A 17,361-nucleotide genomic window follows, 5' to 3' on the forward strand; every position below is an offset into this window, starting at 1 on the left:
ATTGAAACAAACTTTTATAACTTGAGCTGAAAAATGTGCAATATATTTGAATTAATTTACTTGATATATTTTTAATGATGAATGAGCAAAGACCAGAGTAAGTAGACAAACACCAAAACTTTCCACTCACATACATAATTCACACATAGGAAACCTCGATAATTCACACTTAGGAAACCTCGATTAACCTCGATATTAACTTTAATTAGAGTTTACATAAAGCAAACTTTTTTCGCAAACTTTATTCAGCTTAACGACAGAATTTCATTACCTTGAATGAAATTCTTTCATTAAGTGATTATTTATTTTCAACCAAAATAAATAATCACTTATATGAAAGAATTTCAATCAAGGCAATGAAAGCAGTGATTAAATTTGTTTAAAAAAAAAAAAAAAATTAAAATTTAGTACTTTACATCCTGAAAAAATTATATTTACTCCAAAAACTTAAAACGAATTTTTTGAACAAAGTTTTTGTAAAAAAGTTATAAATAATACATAAGTATGTAAAATCTTCCGAGAAATGTTTTAGGGAGTGCATAGATGCTGCTTGAATATTTGTTTATATTTTAAATTAGGAGTTTACAATAATCCCGAAAATTTAGAACCTAGCGTATGAAGTCATATGAGGCATGTCTTTGATTAATGCGAGGGTTTTTTTTTAATGTATGTTTTTTTTGTCTGTTTGTAGTATGAAGGGTTAATAGAGGTTTTAAAGAAGTATGGGTTCGAGAGTTAAATGGAAAGATCGTGGAGGTTGGGGTTAAGGTTGAGGATATGGGGCTAGTTTGATTAGGATTAGGGAAGGTTTGGGGGACTAATTGGATAGGACTGGGCAGGGTTTAATCTTTTAAGTGTTAAGTGTACGTTTACCGTCCTCAGTATATTCTATTATACAATATATCTCATTATACGTTCTACTAGTGTGTAATGGTTAGCACTCTTTTACTCATTACGTTAGTAAAGTTACAAATAACATTTTTCTTACTTTACTTGCAGTGTCTAATACTGTTTTTAACAATTCCTCCTTTTTTTATTCTTCTTTTTTTTTATAACGAATATCTCTTCATTTTTTTCTTTGAAACGACCAAAACTTCCGCTTACTTTTCTTCAATCAATATATCTTCTAACTTTTGTTTTCTTCTTTACTTCTTCTGTTTTTCAAAAAATTCTTCTTCTTTGAAAGCTGCTATAGATGAGTAAAGCTAATATTGCTTGATATAATTGATAAATCTGTTATTGCTGGAATCGTGGTGACTCCAGCTATATTTGCTATGCTTATACTAAAGATGTTGTAACTAAATGCAGAGATTATTTCTAGAGTACTATTTATAGTATTTATAGTTGTGAATGCCAGAACACAAATAAAATAAATTTTCTGTAATAAAATACCCAAAGATATTGTTGCTAGAATCCTACTGAGTGACAAATAACCTTTAAACGTCATAATAATGCAATCGGACTTGCGCAAACTAAATTAAGAAATAGATTTTATAATGAAGTAGAAATCCTCTAAAAAATCCCATAAATCAGTGAATAACAACTGTACTAGACATTTAAATTTATTTTCCCCTTTTCACTTTGATTAGTGACATGGAATAAAAAGTAATTCAGTGTTGATAATTACAATATTTGGACATCACACGAGGACCAAACATCACATTAGGACCACACTTTTTTTAAAATAATTTATCTCAAACAGACGGCTTAAATTCACATATGATAAAAAAAAAAAAAAAATACAATATTATTGTTTGTTAAGTTCTTTCTATTCTTAAAAAAATTTTATCAATCGGCAATTCTTGCTGCCGGCAATTTTATCAATCGGCAAATCTTGCTGCCGGCATTTACCTGTCATAGTCTGGTGCGTCTGTGACAGTTTGAGGTCTGTGACAGTTTGAGGCTATTTTTATTGGTTAGTTTGAAGTTATTTTTGTTTGTTAGTTAATTTAAATTTTTTAGTGAGTTTAATTGTAATTTAAGGCTTAAGTTTTTCAATTCATTAATTTGTTTTTGAACTTAAAGTTAATCAGTAAGTGCTTATCTTTAAATAAAAGATTTTATATATATAGGGTAAGGTTGCTAATATTGTACTAATACCTATATTGTACTTTTAACATAACTTGTTATTTTTACAACCCACAAGAAATTTTTTAACTTATTTTTTATCTCTGCTGAATGAAATTAAGTAGTCAACTGTTTTTTTTTGTCATCCAACTGCATTAAGGCCAGAGTATGCTCTTGTTGGTTTGTTATTGGAGATTTCTTATTTTAGGTTTTAATGGTTAAGCGTATTTCTCTAAAAAAAAGCAGAAGATATGATTTGTTCAGTGTACTTATGTTAAAGCATAATTTATCTAAATTCAAAATAAATACTTAGAACTTAAAATATCTTATTTTTAGTTGTCAAATTTTTTAATTAACTGTATGTCAGATTAGTTGCGTAAATTGTACCTCAAGGCATGTCCTAAATTGTACCGACGCAACCATTCTGACCGCTAAAAAACGCTTGTAAAGTTTAACAAATACCTTTTGAGATTCCAATTAGAAAAATATCCATACTTAAAATACGAACTTCACCACTTAAAAAAAAAAAAATTACAGTATTACTCTTGTATTGACAAGCAGTCCTTAAAAAGATGCACTCTCTAGTTCAGTTTTACCAATATGTCAAGGCTGGTGTCATGTTGGCTGTGCAGGTGTTAATCAAAAACAGACACAATATTTCTGAAACTTTTGCGAAAAATAATGTTTTTATGTATTTTATTTTACAATATTTAGTGTGGTTGTTTTTAAAACAGATATAGTCTATATTGTTTTACATTATTTAGTATAACTATCTTTAATACCTACCTTCCTCCTCTATTCTAATCTTAGCTAACCCATTGGTAAACATACAATTTAAATAAAAATTGTGCCATATGTGGTGATACCTGTTTTTGGTATTTTCCAGAAGAAAAAAAAGTTCAAGTTGCATAGAGTTTATTAAATAAAAAATTTCATTTCATTATATTATGGGCAGTTAGGTGTTATGTTATATCAGAATATTTCCAATTAAGGATCTAGTTTCCTTAATTGTACTCTTAGCGCTATTTTTTTAATTTGATTCTTCGAGACTTAACGCTTTTTAAATTTTGAGTTTTTTTAACGTCTTTACAACAAACAAACCCTAAATTATGAAATTCAATTGAAAATCCATGTTTTCACTCAGTAGATTAGCTACATTTTTTAGTTTTGTCTTAGGGAGTACAATATTGGCAACCTTACCCTAGTTATGTAAAGATATCTATTTTTTGAAGTTCTAAATTTAGTTTTTCAGCCATAGGAAAAAAAGTGAGATTGCTCTAACAAAAATTAGTGAAATTAGTTATCTTCTACAAAATATAAAATATTTTCAGCAAAAAATTGCATAAGTTGTGAGGTTTTCTCACCAAACTGTAAATTAAGTGAAAAAAGTAATTTACATTGAAGAGGAGTTTGGTCTAAAGAGACTTCACCTTCTAAACGCAAAGCAACATTAAAAGATGACCGTATACATCAACCTGGAGAACAGAAAATTACCACATGAGTCAATATGTCATCGTCCAACCAAGAGACTAAAACTGACTTCTTCTACAAACAAAAAAAATATTTGAGTGGACTCGAAATCATTAATCTGAAAATTGGGAACAACCCCACAACAACACTTGGGAGATGGTAAAGCAAGAGATCGGCAATGGAAGTTATAACCAACAAGCAAGATCTCATTAAAAAAATTATCAAGATATGACTCAATGATCAAGAGTTGACAAAAGCTATAAAAAAAATCAATTCCAATGAATGCCGCGGCGCATCTACGCTGTTATTGCAAGTAACCGTGGTTTTGCAAAATATTTATGTCGTGTAATAATTATTTAAGTATGTTGTTGTTAGCATAAAATATTTGAAATATTTAAATTTTAATTATTTTATGCTTATTATAACAATATACTTATTTTTTTTTTTATCAAACGATACTCTGTAAACTACAAGCTTTAAATTGCACCATTTGTTTTATTTTTGTTTGAAAGTTCATTCTCACATGATATTACAAATAAATAACATTGGTCCTAATGTGATAGCCACCCACTGTATTATGTAAAACTATTTTGTTTGGTTATATTTAGTATATAGCATTAAAAAGTGCGATTTTATATACGACAAAAGATTTTTTTAATTAACTTTGTGCTGCAATTAAAAACCTTTTGATTTTTTTGCTAGTTTTTAGTTTAACTTCTTGTTTATTTACCGTTTGTTTATTTTTCTGCACCACAGAAATTAAATTTAAAAATTTGAATAATTACTACTTTTGTTTTATTTCAAAGGTTATCCAAAATGCCCTAGACACACGAAAACTGTTTTGAGGTTCGGTAAATGATTTTGATGATCATGAGAGTGGCTTAAGGTGTAGAAAAACTACTGAAAAATACAATAAAACCAAGGTAACGGTACAATCAATAATACAAAAATTTATTAAAAAACTAAAAGTGTGCAAAATAAAGCATGTTCAGGCCATCCATCAAAAATAAATTTAGAGAAGATAAGTTTTTTGTACGAAATAAAAGGAAGAACCTGTTTTTTCTGTCAGAGCTGTTTATGAAAAATACAACATAGACTTCGCTCTGTGGGGTTTTAAAGGTCTCAAGTTTCAAAAAAAAAAAAAAAAAAAAAAAAACCTTGCCTTTGAAAAAAAGAGTATTTTCCAAAGCCACTTTTTTCGGAAATCAGTTTTATAGTCTAATGAATGTAAGTTCGATCAAAAGATTTCTAAAAAAAAGGATCAAATAAGGAAAAAAAAAAAAAAAGGAAAAGTGTTAGGCAAAAAAAACTAATAATACAACCATTAAACATGGAGACAGTAGTGTACTTTTTGGGGCTGCTTCAGTGATAATGGAGTTGGTAACTTAGTTTAAATTGAAGAAAAATCGTAGGTCGATGCGAAAATACTTGGCGAATCAACATCCTGCCCTTCGTCAAAAAATAAGGATTTCCGGATAGATTTCTCTTTAAACAAGACAATCATACAAAACATTTCTGTAGAGCTGCCAAAGCATATTTCGAAAAAAAATGAAATGTTAAAATAATTTTTTTGTTACTTGTTAAAATTATTGAAATCAATTTGGTTTTTGTATTATTGCTGCTACGTAATTTATAAAACGGTATAAATAATTTTGTCGTATACTGTGTATCATCTGATTTTTTTGTACCACTCACCGTTTTTGTAATTGAAATTTTTAAAATTACATATAAAGTTTGGCTAAGGAGATTTTTAAATTGCTGTTAAATACTGTTTGTGTTGTAAACACCAAATTAAACGCCTATAGCAACATGAAAATAAACATTGAAAACGATGTCAATTTTTTAAAGACATTAAATAGTGATATTAAACAAATTTATGTTGTGAAATTAATATGCATTTAATAACTTACATCTCCAAATATGCTTAAAAGTAATTTCTTATAAAACATTCGTCTTAAAAGAGAAAAAAGAACGCTTAAAACATGCCAATAATATGGCTGGAGCTATATCAGCTCTAAGTTCAAACAGGAAAAAAAAAGTTAATGAGCAAGTGCTTTCTAAACTCAAATTTATCAAATACAAATAACTTGAATGATTTTTGGCATTAAGTTCTCAGGATTAAAGCTAATTGATTAAAAATAAGTTTCAGCTTTAATGTATGTAAGTATGTATGTGTATGTATGTATGTATGTATGTATGTATGTATGTATGTATGTATGTATGTATGTATGTATGTATGTATGTATGTATGTATGTATGTATGTATATACACACACAAATATATAAAGTATCAGCTTTAAAAATGAGGATTATTAACTGTCACTACAAGTGTAGCTATCTTTAGTTAGAGATGCAACTTAAAAACCATTTTTACTTTTTTGCACTACAACCAGCTGCCATGTAATAGGTTTAGTTTCAATAGCCTTATAAAAATCTTTTTAAATAACTTCAAACAGAATTTTTTAACACATTACAGGATTTTTTAACACATAACATTTTACAGGGATGCTATAGTTTATTGGGCTGTTATATGTAATATATAGGTTACCTAGGAGAAAATTTAGGAATAAAGTTTTAGACCTCCATAGCAAATTTAGATTCTCTACTGGACACCAATTCACTTGTCTAGTAACTGAAAACAATCCTCAAGGACCACTACTTTTTATTTTTCTACTGATTCCTTTCAATATATTTTAACGCAAATAAAAAGGAAAGATAACTTAATAAATACTATTAAAATCTTTAACAGAAATTTCAGACATTCTCATAGCGCAAATCAACTAATGTACTGAACCAAATTGCACAAAAGAATGTGTTTGACTATTAAAACTTTAACTGAAAAAAGAAAATTTTTTATTGCTGCATTACTCACATTCACATTTTTTACAATTAATATATTGCAGATAACTTGCCTTCTTTTAAAAAAATGTGGGAACTGATACCTTGTTTTTATTTCTTTCAAATTCTTTTATTTTAATCTATATGAAGCTTGCATTTGAAAGATCATATTCTACAAGCATTTAAACCTTTTGAAAATTAATGTTATTTGTAGTTCTATTAATATATAAAACTTAGAAGACATTTTGATCAATTCTTGCAATAAAACACAAACCTATTTGTAGAAAACTGGCTTTCTTTACAATTAGTCAGCATACAAAAATTTCAGTTGCTGTGCTACCTTTTTAAAATAGTTCCGAATAAAACAAAGAAAGCTCAATACAATATTTATAAACATTTCAAATTTACAATAAGATTGTCTGGCTTTGGAAGCCAAACACGAGACCATATAGAGGCTTGGCATTGCTGTCCATTATAATTTGGATCTGCGGGACATTGGTTTGTTGTTGTGAATTTCATAGCCTTCTTTGAATTCTTACAAATAGATTTATAAACATCAAACACAACATCATACAATACTCCAGCAACAACTTGTGAAGTACCGCTATGTATTTTACCTCTTACATATCTAAAAGAGAAAAACTAACATTAATAAACAACAGTAAAAACACACACACTATATGGGTGCACACACAAACAAAAATAAAGGCCATGGAAATAGGATATCAATTTATTACAAACATAATAATTCAACATAAACCTACCGATAGTTTTCATTTCTTTCAAGGTTTAAATTTTCAATAGCTTGATTCAATCCTTCAGCTAAATCTTCTCTTAGATTCCCTTCAATAATTTCATTTTCTGAAAGTATATTTTTTCCTCCTACTAGTCTTGAATTGATATTTGTGATAGCTTGTAGGCTAATAACCACTATGATATACAGACCTGCCTTAATCATTTCCCTAAAGCATTGACAAAGTCGAAATGTTAAAAAATAAATAAACCAAATAATTTTAAAAAGTAGCCACAATAAAGAAACAGATTAATTTAATTGCAACTAACAGATATCAAATGCATTTGAACTAATGTTAAATAACTTTAAAGATGGCAGCTGTTTAATAAACAAAGATATAAAAATAGAAGTGAATTAAAGTATGATGTCATCATGATAATAAATCTTAAAAACATTTTTTGAAAAACGAACGGAACAAATCAAAGTATTCCTTTGGGTTCAGAACAATTTCGAAATCTTCCGTTGCATTTTTTTTTTTTTTTTTTTTTTATAGATTTCCAATGATTATCCTTGAAAATCTTTAGGCAATTAAATTTTTTGCACGAGAACTTTTTTTTACATATCTCTTTTCAAAATAATTGTTAAAAAACTTAACATCGGTTGTTGACAATTAGTTTGCTCTCTATAAATCTGATATGACAATCCAAAAAAGAAAAACAATACTATGCAATACCAAATATTTTTTTCACTATTACCTCAAATATTACTTCGATACCAATAAATAAAAAAAAAAAGTCACATTCAATTATCGAAATTCCTGTAATGGTTGCGCCACGAAGTTACAAATGTGTCGGATTGTTGGGTAAACTAATGTACATCGGACCACGGCGCTTTATTTAATCAATATCAAGTTTTAAGTCAAATTTCATTGGTCAGGTGATTGCTAATACTAATTGCCATATTTTGTTCTATCTCCTATTTTAAAAGTTAATTACTTTTAAATTACGCTTTATTTTTTAATTTTTTTTTCCAAATAATTTGTTTAAATAAATGACTTAGAGCATAAGTTATTATATATTTAAAAAGCTAAAGTTTTAAATAATTTTTACTTTTAGAAAAAAATCAAAAACTTTCTTTCAACGTTTAAAATTGGAGATAGAACAAAATAATTCTAACCTCGCGATATAGCGCTGTGATCATATCAGGTTTACCATTTTAAACAAGCTTATGAATTTGTTTTTGTGTAATGGAAAAACCCTAAACTTACAGCAATAAAGTTATTTTAAATTAAATTTTTAAATAAATTTTATTTGGTGGTCCATAAAATACAATATTTATGATGTTGCTAGAAATAACCCCAAATACACAGAACGTGCGATGGAACATGTAGAAAGAAAGTCTACCAACTAAGATGATAAAAACTATTAGCGCGAATTTTTAAAAGCCCTAACGCATAGGTAAGGTAGGCTGCAGCCTTCGGTACCCAAATTTAGGAGTCCCCAAGATGTATTTGAAATTTTTTTGTTTTTGATAAAATTTATTTAAAAAATTTACATAAAAATCTCACGTCAGTTTAACAACTGTTATAATGTTCACTACCTGTTTAATTTTATTTTTAAAAAAATAGGAGGGCCCCAATTTGATATGGTTTTTGGATCCCCTCGGATGGCCTTTAGACGACTCTGGGTTCTATCTTCATAAACCAGCAAAAATACTATGTTAATTAACCTTGAGATTTTCTGTTACAAGTTTAATATCAATGAAAGTTTGAAAACTTTATGTCAATTTTAAAATACACCCTTTAACTTTTAAGAGAATTGCGTCAATAAACCAAGCACTTTTACATCATCCCGAATGCGTAATTTAAGTGAGTCATTTAATTACCCCGGAAATTAAAAAGATATTATCAAACTGTTTTTCAAATTGCGTCAACTGCTTGGTAGCTCTTTGGCTGCTCTTAATTATTGTCATTATTTTGTAAGGAATCGTTGTTTTGAAAGTAAAATCCAAAGTTAAAAATGTGCCGAATAAAAGTTTAGGATAGCAAAATACACTTCGGTATATTTTTATAAAATTGAAAGCGTCAGATATGAGATTCTAAAAGTTTTCTATTCAAGAACTTTTTTTACAACATCTGCCGTTAATGACTGTGAATTGAATCCTCTTTTGCTCGTTTAACTTGTTTCTCCTTAATGAACTTTGGCGAGTAAATTTGTCTAAACAAGGACAAATCAGTCTTTGTTTATAGAACATCTATTTGGCCTCAGAAATAAAATTGTTCTATGCACAAACTTAGAGGATAAATCTCTTTTTTATTGTTGTTTGAAATTTGAAGAAACTCAAAGTATCATAGCAAACTAATCTGGAATTAACACCGATTTTTCATTCAATCTTATGTCCTTACGCATCAATTTGATTAAAATCTAAAACCCTAAAATTTTAAAAATGGTCCAGTAGATATGCAAGTAGGATTCTATAGCCGAAGATTATTTATACAGTAGCCGAGAATTTTATATACAATAGTAGCGAGCAAACTAAGAGTCGCGAACAAATTTCTGAGGGTCGCTAAATTCATAAAAAAGTATTTGAGAAAAAACTTTATTATAGATTTTTTACTTTTAAATACATTGAATTTGGCGACCCCCAAATATTTGTTTGCAACCCCCAGTTCGCGCACCACTGCTCCAGACTATTGCGGATTATTCTTAACAAATTGTAGGATTTCGGAGGAAATTACTTTATGATTCTGATCTTCTTTATCATCATCATCATTTTTATTACAGTTATTAAACTGATTGCTCAAAGTGTCATTAAAAGTCGCTACATAAATTTACTTGGCTTCTTGTTGAGGTGCACAATAATTTTTTACTACATTAAAATAAACCAAGCAAAACACAACCTAAAGACTCATCATCATTATCCTCCTTCTCCTCATGCATAAAACAACATTTTTATTTTTTAAAGAAATTGTTAGAATAAAAGGTTTAGTTTTTCCTAGATATTGACCTTTGCTTCAGGATTGTCTACCACGATATGTCAAGTAATGGAAAGATTGAAGAACATTTAAGTTAGAGGACCTAATCGCTTAATTTGATAATTGTTTTTTCAAAAAAAAAAAAAAAACTGGTGTAAAACTCAATCCTAAAAGTATGCAACTATTTGCATAAGTTTTTAACATATTTAAGATATGAATATAAAATATTTTCAAAAAAAAACAAAACAAAACAAAAAAAAGGTGTATATTGTAAAGATCGATTTAAATGGAGCCACCACCTAGGAAGAATAATGCAAACTCAAATTATGTTTTTCAGCAAAAAATAATTAGGAAACTATATAAAATATATACAATTAAATACAAATATATTTTTAAATTTACAATATCAATGAAGGGAATAGCAGTAAGAAAAAAACCATAAATCTACCCGAAACCAATGTTCAAAGCGTCGTGTAAATTTATGTTCTAAACTTTCATTGTCATCGTCACTTGTATAATCTTCAACACTTTAAGAGTCTACATATAAACACCTGAAGTGTTTTTCTGTGTTTTATAATAATTGCTAAAGCAATAATTTTTCCAAGTACTCTTCAGATAGTGCTTTTACATGTCCGCCGCGATATATTTTAGTATCGCCTGGAATAACGTTTAGGATGCTGGCATAAGGATGCGCTGACGAAAAATTCTCACTTCTTAACTCTTCATTTTCGGATTGAGTTGGCATCGTGTTACTTCTGCTTCTAGACTTTGATCGTTCAGAAAAATAATTTGAAATAACTGAGAATGTTCTTTTACGAAAAGAATTTTTCTTTACGGAAATCTCACCAATGAATTCTGGGCTATTTTTTCTGTCGCACGCTGTAGGCAAAAAAACAAATCTTGGATGATTACCGTTTTCAAACTTCAATTCGTTAGCTTGAACTTCTACTTGAAACCGACCAACTTTATAAGATCTCTCGGTCGAAATATTTAAGAGTTCTTTATTGTGATCATGTGCAGATAGTGAATTCATAACGCTCAACTCATTTAAAGGACTCATTTTCTTTATGAAAAAAAAAAATGTAAGAAACGCATTTAAAGACCGTGTTAAGCTCACTTGGTTCCAGTTTTTTTTTTACTTGCAAAATAAGATTAAAAGTTTATAATTAATGCAATTAAAAGAAATAATTTATTTAAACCAATCCAATTACGTATTAGAAATCTACTCAAAACCATTTTTACCCGAAAAATACAGTTGGGTTGTAATTTAGACAATTGGATTAGAAAATTCGTTATCTTCGACATCTTTATTTTTGATCAAATATATAAAGTGCAGAGGTAAGTTAAAAAAACCTCCTGAAGCTTTTTTTTGCAAAAACCTCAAACATCTATTGAAATCAAACAGCATCCCGCAAGATTAAAACATCATTTAATTTATTATCAATTAACAAAGGTCTTATGATAAATAATGCTGATAAATATCTGCATTTATTGAACTTGTAGATGTCGTCAACCAGAAGGAAAAAAAAACGAGTAGAAATAAGAAATGACGCTCAGATCAGCATCTCATTATATTTGGCATCAAATTGAAGCTTTTTTCGATTCTCTTGCTATTATGTGCGAATAAGATTTATTTTTTTCTTATCTTTTCTACGCAAAGTCATCTTCAATTTGAAAAAGAAGGCGATACAAAACCACCTTTTTTTTTTTTTTGCCGAGGATGTCAACCTGTAGCAGTAAAATGATTTCATTTGGAATCAAAATACTCATTCCTAATAATAATCAATAAAAAATATGTATCAATAAAGATAATGCTTTTTGATACCGTTTTTCACCATAATTTTACCATTTTTTTAAAAGTATGCGGAACTTTTTTAAAAAATATTAATTAAATTTTAAAGTTGTTAAAACTTTAAAAAGTTCTGCATCCCATTCATATATTTAAAATCATAATTTAGACCCATTAGGATAAAAGGTCGGACGTCTCTGGCATAGGTAGTATTTCCGGGTAAAAAATATTGCCCCCCTCCCTACACACACTTTAAACTAGATGCATGTCAATATGTTTAATGATTTGTTATTAAAAATTAAAAGCTGCGCAAGCCTGTTCAAGTAAAATGAGGTTCGATTAAAGAATATTGACAACCTTCTGCGAAATGTAAACAAAGTAGGTGCCAGAATAAAAGGGAGCTTTTAGCTTTAAAAGTGAAAAACCAGGAACATCTCAAACTACGAGAGATATTTCTAAGGCTATTTGCATATCTCGATCGCGTTGCTTTACGACGGAAATAGTAAGACTAACGATAGTAAAGCTTTTAAAGCACAAATTCCACGACTCAAATATGTACTTAAAATAAAAAGAACGTGTCAAAAAAAAATAAGAAACTTTAAAAATTAAGGAAATGGGGAACTTTTTAAATTTGTTTGTAATAGATCAAATTTCAGAGTAAACACTCAAATGAACACACGCGCTACCCATTTAAACAAATCATATTTAATAATAGTAGTAGTGGTATGCTAAAACTTTTTTCACAGCCATTAGATGTTATCAGTGATAACATAGCTCGATTTTGCGTTTCATCGAAAAAACCAATTCTCCGATTCTTAACCTTTAGAAAATTTAAGGTATAGAAGTCATCATCTTATCTTCCGTTTTATTTAGCTTAAATGGGAAACACCTGGTGAAGAAAATAATTTTTGTTTTAAGCAATTAAAAGGTTTAAAAATCTTATTTTTATTCAATATTATTTTATTATTTTATATTATATTAATATTATTTTTTTTTTATTGTCTGCGTAAGTTTTTTGTTTTGTAAGTAAAATATCTTGCTATCATCTTTGTCTTAGATGCAGAATTTTAAAAGGAGCAACTTGTATTCCTTTTTCTTCGCATTGCGTGCGAAATGTTTTGGCAAATCCCACCCTAGAACTAACGAAACTCTTCGATTTTACTAAGCAAAAAGATATTTTTATGTTCATTCAATTGATTTAGATAAAACTTCTTAATGGTAATTAATTTGAGAATTATAATACTTCAGCCATTTATGCTTCGTGTCATTTATTTATAGTTTTAATGCTTCGGGTCATTTGTTTGTAGCCTTAATGCTTCGAGTCATTAGTTTAGTCTTAATACTTCGGGTCATTTAAAACTTGATGGTGACATAAATTTATAACAAAGCTGATTAAAAATGATTTGACCTTGTATGAGTCATTCTATCATGCAGTCAAACTTCCTCAATCATTTCAAGATACAATAGATCCATTCGAATTTTGTACTTTTTGTGACTTCCGATAGTGCACGCGATACGTATGCTTCTACAAATACATGATACTTCCGAACGCTCATACATATACAAATACATATACAAATACATATACAAATATATATACAAATGCATACATATGCAAAATACAAATTAAATCCAGTAAGTTTAAGATTGTATAAAACAAAAACGAATGAAGAAAAATCAAATCTATATAACTATATACACTATTAATGCTATTATTACTATATACTGTTAACACTATTAATACTATAAATAATACTATTCACAGTTTATAGTTTTTTTTGCTATATTCTGCTTTAATCTTTGGGAATAAATATATTACTTAAGGTCCTTTTTTCCTACATCAGTCATTCTTAATGGTTAAAGGTACTACAGACAGAACCTCCGTGCTAGAATCGGGCGACATATTAACAGCAATTGCATCAATAATTTCAAGTAGCAGTTCTCGTTTTAGACGACGAATATCAGGGAGACGAGCAACACTTGGAAATTGCTGAACAATGATGTTTAACGCGTGACGTTTCATATCTTTTGCTCCGATGCCATGCGACGCTTCAAAAATCTGTAAACAGGCAAACGTATATGGAGGGCGAATGAGAATGTGCAGTTAAAAAACAATTCAAAATGAGATATTTCTTGAAAAAACATTTTTGTCAGCACCATTGTGTTGAGTAATGTAAATAATCTTTTTGTAAATGTGTAACTTACTTGTATAACATTTTGATTTGTGACATTCATCTCCAAATTTTGTTTGCAATAAGCCTAGAACCAACAAAAAACAAATAACGAAACTGAACCAAGTTTTTCCTTTCGGTTCTTCTCACACATATTCAACTCTTTTTTTTTTTTTTTAAAGTTAATGTTACACTTTTTCTTCCCTTTCCATTTTTGAACGTTGAAAACAAAAACTTTAAAGTATTTAAAGTAAAATTAATATCAACCCACCTGGAGTTGAGAATTTGTGAAACCAAAATAAAATGGTGCCGAGAATAAGTATAGGGAATCTTCAGGAGGCATGTTAATATCTCCATAATATATGTATCTCAGTAATGTTTCAAAAGATTGTGGAGAGGGCACCATATCTCCTATTGTAATCTAATTAATAAAAGAAAAAAAGATGAAACCAATAGCTTTATGAAAGGAAACAAACTAAACATGATACATACAGGGTGTCCCAAAATATATCTATTTGTTTTTATAACTTTTCAATATTAACTGAAAATTTTTAAAATGAATCCTGTTTTTGAATAGCAAGATGCAGTAGCTCTAATTTATGCCCAGGAGAGTCCGTCGATTGTTACAACACGAGGATTTCAAAAGCATTACCCTCCATAATCTGCTCAGACCTTTTAGGTTAGTGATTCGATTTAAGCAGACTGCCTAACTGTATGCTTTGGTGATCGAAGAACATTCTTCTAAATTATTGATGAGCAACTTTAAGCTGAGTGGTTTAATTACAAACTCTAACAAGTTCAACCTGTTGTAGAAACAGGTCGAACTTTCCAGAGCTCTAACGCTGAAAAGTTGTGACTATTTTCCAAACTTGACAACGAAAAACTTATTGAATTTTAGATTCTCATATACAATTTAGATAATTTTTGTATTCCATTACATTAAATTTTGTAACAAAAAGAAATGGAGAGATATATTTTGGGACGCCTGACAATTAGAAAATGATTTCCTAATTTCAATTTTTTAGATTGAGAAGATTTAACTGTAGGCTATTTCATCAGTTTCTATTTTTTTTGCAAGGAAAACTCTTTTAATGAAAAAATGACTACAAATATATAAAAAATAAAATACGATAACGTAAGTAAAATACCATTTAGTAAACAGATTTTATGCTAGAAAACCTAATATTAGTGAGATATAAAACTAATATTAGTGAGATATAAACAGTTTCAGAAATTTTAACATTTGGATTACTGAAAGGTTTTTCTAAAAATTTAAAAAAAGAAAAAAAATTTTAATACATTGGTTGAACACAATGAAATTCATTACCCTCATTGAAATTCATTGTTAATTAACAAAAAATTACTTAACATATTTTTGCAGAAGGAAGCTAATGTGTTTTTGTTTGATTGTATTGTGTTATGCATTGGTTATCATTATTATTGGATTAAAATGAGTAAACAAATACTAAATTGAGAAAAATTTGGAAATTTTTCTTCTAAATCTTTTGTTGTCACAAGTTGACATTTCAAAATTAAGTGGTGTTGCTCTATCTTCGGTTGGATTTATTAGGCAGTGATGTTGAAAGAAAAACAAGTGGAAAAAAAAAAAGGTTTAAAATAAATGTAAAGCAAAATCAATCATTCGCTCCACAAAAGCAAATCCATGTTAGTTACAGAGAGATCTTGTGAGAAAATTTAAATGCAGTCAAGCTTTGATAGAAAAAGTACTTAAATTTTAAAAATTACAAAATCTGTTAAGAGGTTTTTGTGTAACTAATGATTAAAGGGTGCTGAATTTCATTGTGTTCAACCAATAACACTATGGTTATAAACTCAATAACAACAGATAATACTGAAAAACTAAAAAAGAATGTACATTGGCTTTTCCTTCAACAGGGTCAAACGAGCGAAACATTGCTTCAAAGTAGCTAAAGTAAATATAATAAATAAATATAGTAAATGTAAAGTAAAAAAGTAAAAAAACTTATGATAAGTAAAGTATATAGTAAGTAAAAAACATCTAGTAGTTTAAATTTAATTTACAAGTTTAAATTAAACTATAAATGTAATTTATAATAAAAGTTGGTAAAAAAAAGTCTTTAAAAATATTAAGTAAACAAGTTCAAATAAAACATTTAGTTAGTATTTAATTGCAGAAAATTGACCACGAAAACAATCCTTGAAAACAATCAGGTTATGCACAAAAGGCCATACTTTGATTAGAACACCTTACAAAAACACTTTAAGGGAAAAATTGAAGCTGATGGCAAGAAGCATACAAATCAATTTTGAAAATGTGTTAAAAGAAAAAACAAGTTGTAAAATTCAAGAAAAAAATTCAAAAAAAAAAAAAAATAAAATGCTAAAAAGAAAAAAATAATCAACTAAGAAATGTTAAAAACTCAATCTTTATTGTTAAAAAATGTTTCACCATTTTGAAAAGTAATAGCTTTATCAAAATACACATTTTTTCAAACTATTTACATAACACTGTCTGTTTATCAGGCAGTGAAATAGTGGGGCTTGTCTCATATTTTGAGTTTTTTAAGATAGGACATGCTGTGGCAAAATTTTTTTTTTTCACTTTTAATCATATTTACAAACGTTTTTAGTGATGCCTGAGTAACAGTTACAAAAAAGCAATTTTTCCTACTTTTAATAGTAAATATTTTAAACAAAAATTAAAAAATAGAAATGTCTTGTCCTAGGGAACATTACCCTGATATGAATATCAAAGAAAATTTTAAATGTAAATCATTTTTAAAGAATTGCAGATTAAAATCAGAAAAAAAAAAAAAAAAAAGCATTAGTGATGAATAAAAAGTTAAAAAATGAACAAATCATTTTAAAAACTTACCTACTACGTGCAGCCAACACAGCCTGAAACCAAAAATCCCAATTAATATTACAAAAATTGCATTAGAATAACTTTCAGAAACTCATATTCACCTTACTTATCCTCAAATAATAATAATAAGAATGATAAAAATAAAGAAAATAACAGGAAAAAAAACAAAAAAAACCACAGCTAAAAATAAGTTTCAGTTTGATATGTATTTTTTTAAAAAAATTATTTTAAAATATCTTTTAAAAAAAATTACTGAAAACTGAACAAGATTATTAAAGAACTTTAACCAGATGCAGAAGTTGATAAAATTTACCTTATGAGCTTTTATTTCTTTCCCTTTCAAACATAAAACAAAATCACTAAAGCTTGCTCCAACCTCTGTCATCAATAAAGCTTTTAGATCATCTTTTAAAGTGGGGACTAAAGTTCATAAAAAACTTAAATCAAAAGAAAATTTTTTTTATCTAGAAA

General features: G+C 28.2%; 3 protein-coding genes across 6 annotated transcripts in view; all 3 read right to left on the bottom strand.

Annotated features, from left to right (window-relative positions):
• LOC145184956 (huntingtin-interacting protein 1-like) overlaps positions 1 to 17,361 on the bottom strand; it is an 86,795-nt gene that overhangs the window by 33,318 nt on the left and 36,116 nt on the right. The gene's annotated exons all lie outside the window — the stretch shown is intronic.
• Positions 6,653 to 7,985, bottom strand: LOC149886182 (cystatin-like). Of its 2 annotated transcripts, none has more exons than XM_090093847.1 (3): positions 7,864 to 7,985; positions 7,140 to 7,337; positions 6,653 to 7,003 (listed from the first exon to the last, which is right to left on the bottom strand). In XM_090093847.1, the coding sequence occupies exons 2-3, from the start codon at positions 7,331 to 7,333 to the stop codon at positions 6,763 to 6,765; spliced, it is 435 nt and encodes a 144-aa protein (XP_089949973.1). In that variant the 5' UTR covers positions 7,334 to 7,337; positions 7,864 to 7,985; the 3' UTR covers positions 6,653 to 6,762. The 2 variants fall into 2 exon arrangements, with proteins under 2 accessions (XP_089949973.1, XP_089949972.1); XM_090093846.1 differs by lacking the exon at positions 7,864 to 7,985 and adding an exon at positions 7,438 to 7,575.
• Positions 13,418 to 17,361, bottom strand: part of LOC145184112 (leucine-zipper-like transcriptional regulator 1) — a 40,066-nt gene continuing 36,122 nt past the window's right edge. For all 3 annotated transcript variants that reach the window (XM_090093817.1, XM_090093816.1, XM_090093818.1), the window contains 6 exons: positions 17,204 to 17,310; positions 16,900 to 16,922; positions 15,919 to 15,970; positions 14,314 to 14,463; positions 14,077 to 14,130; positions 13,418 to 13,930 (listed from right to left, as the gene is read on the bottom strand). In XM_090093817.1, the coding sequence (XP_089949943.1) occupies positions 13,712 to 13,930; positions 14,077 to 14,130; positions 14,314 to 14,463; positions 15,919 to 15,970; positions 16,900 to 16,922; positions 17,204 to 17,310 (605 nt within the window). In that variant the 3' untranslated portion in view covers positions 13,418 to 13,711. The remainder of the gene's footprint in view (positions 13,931 to 14,076; positions 14,131 to 14,313; positions 14,464 to 15,918; positions 15,971 to 16,899; positions 16,923 to 17,203; positions 17,311 to 17,361) is intronic.

The sequence above is a fragment of the Hydra viridissima genome, unplaced genomic scaffold (assembly GCF_058129835.1).
Source record: "Hydra viridissima isolate aposymbiotic clone 2 unplaced genomic scaffold, HvirCarnegie_v1 scaffold_7, whole genome shotgun sequence".
In the NCBI taxonomy this organism is placed as follows: domain Eukaryota; kingdom Metazoa; phylum Cnidaria; class Hydrozoa; order Anthoathecata; family Hydridae; genus Hydra; species Hydra viridissima.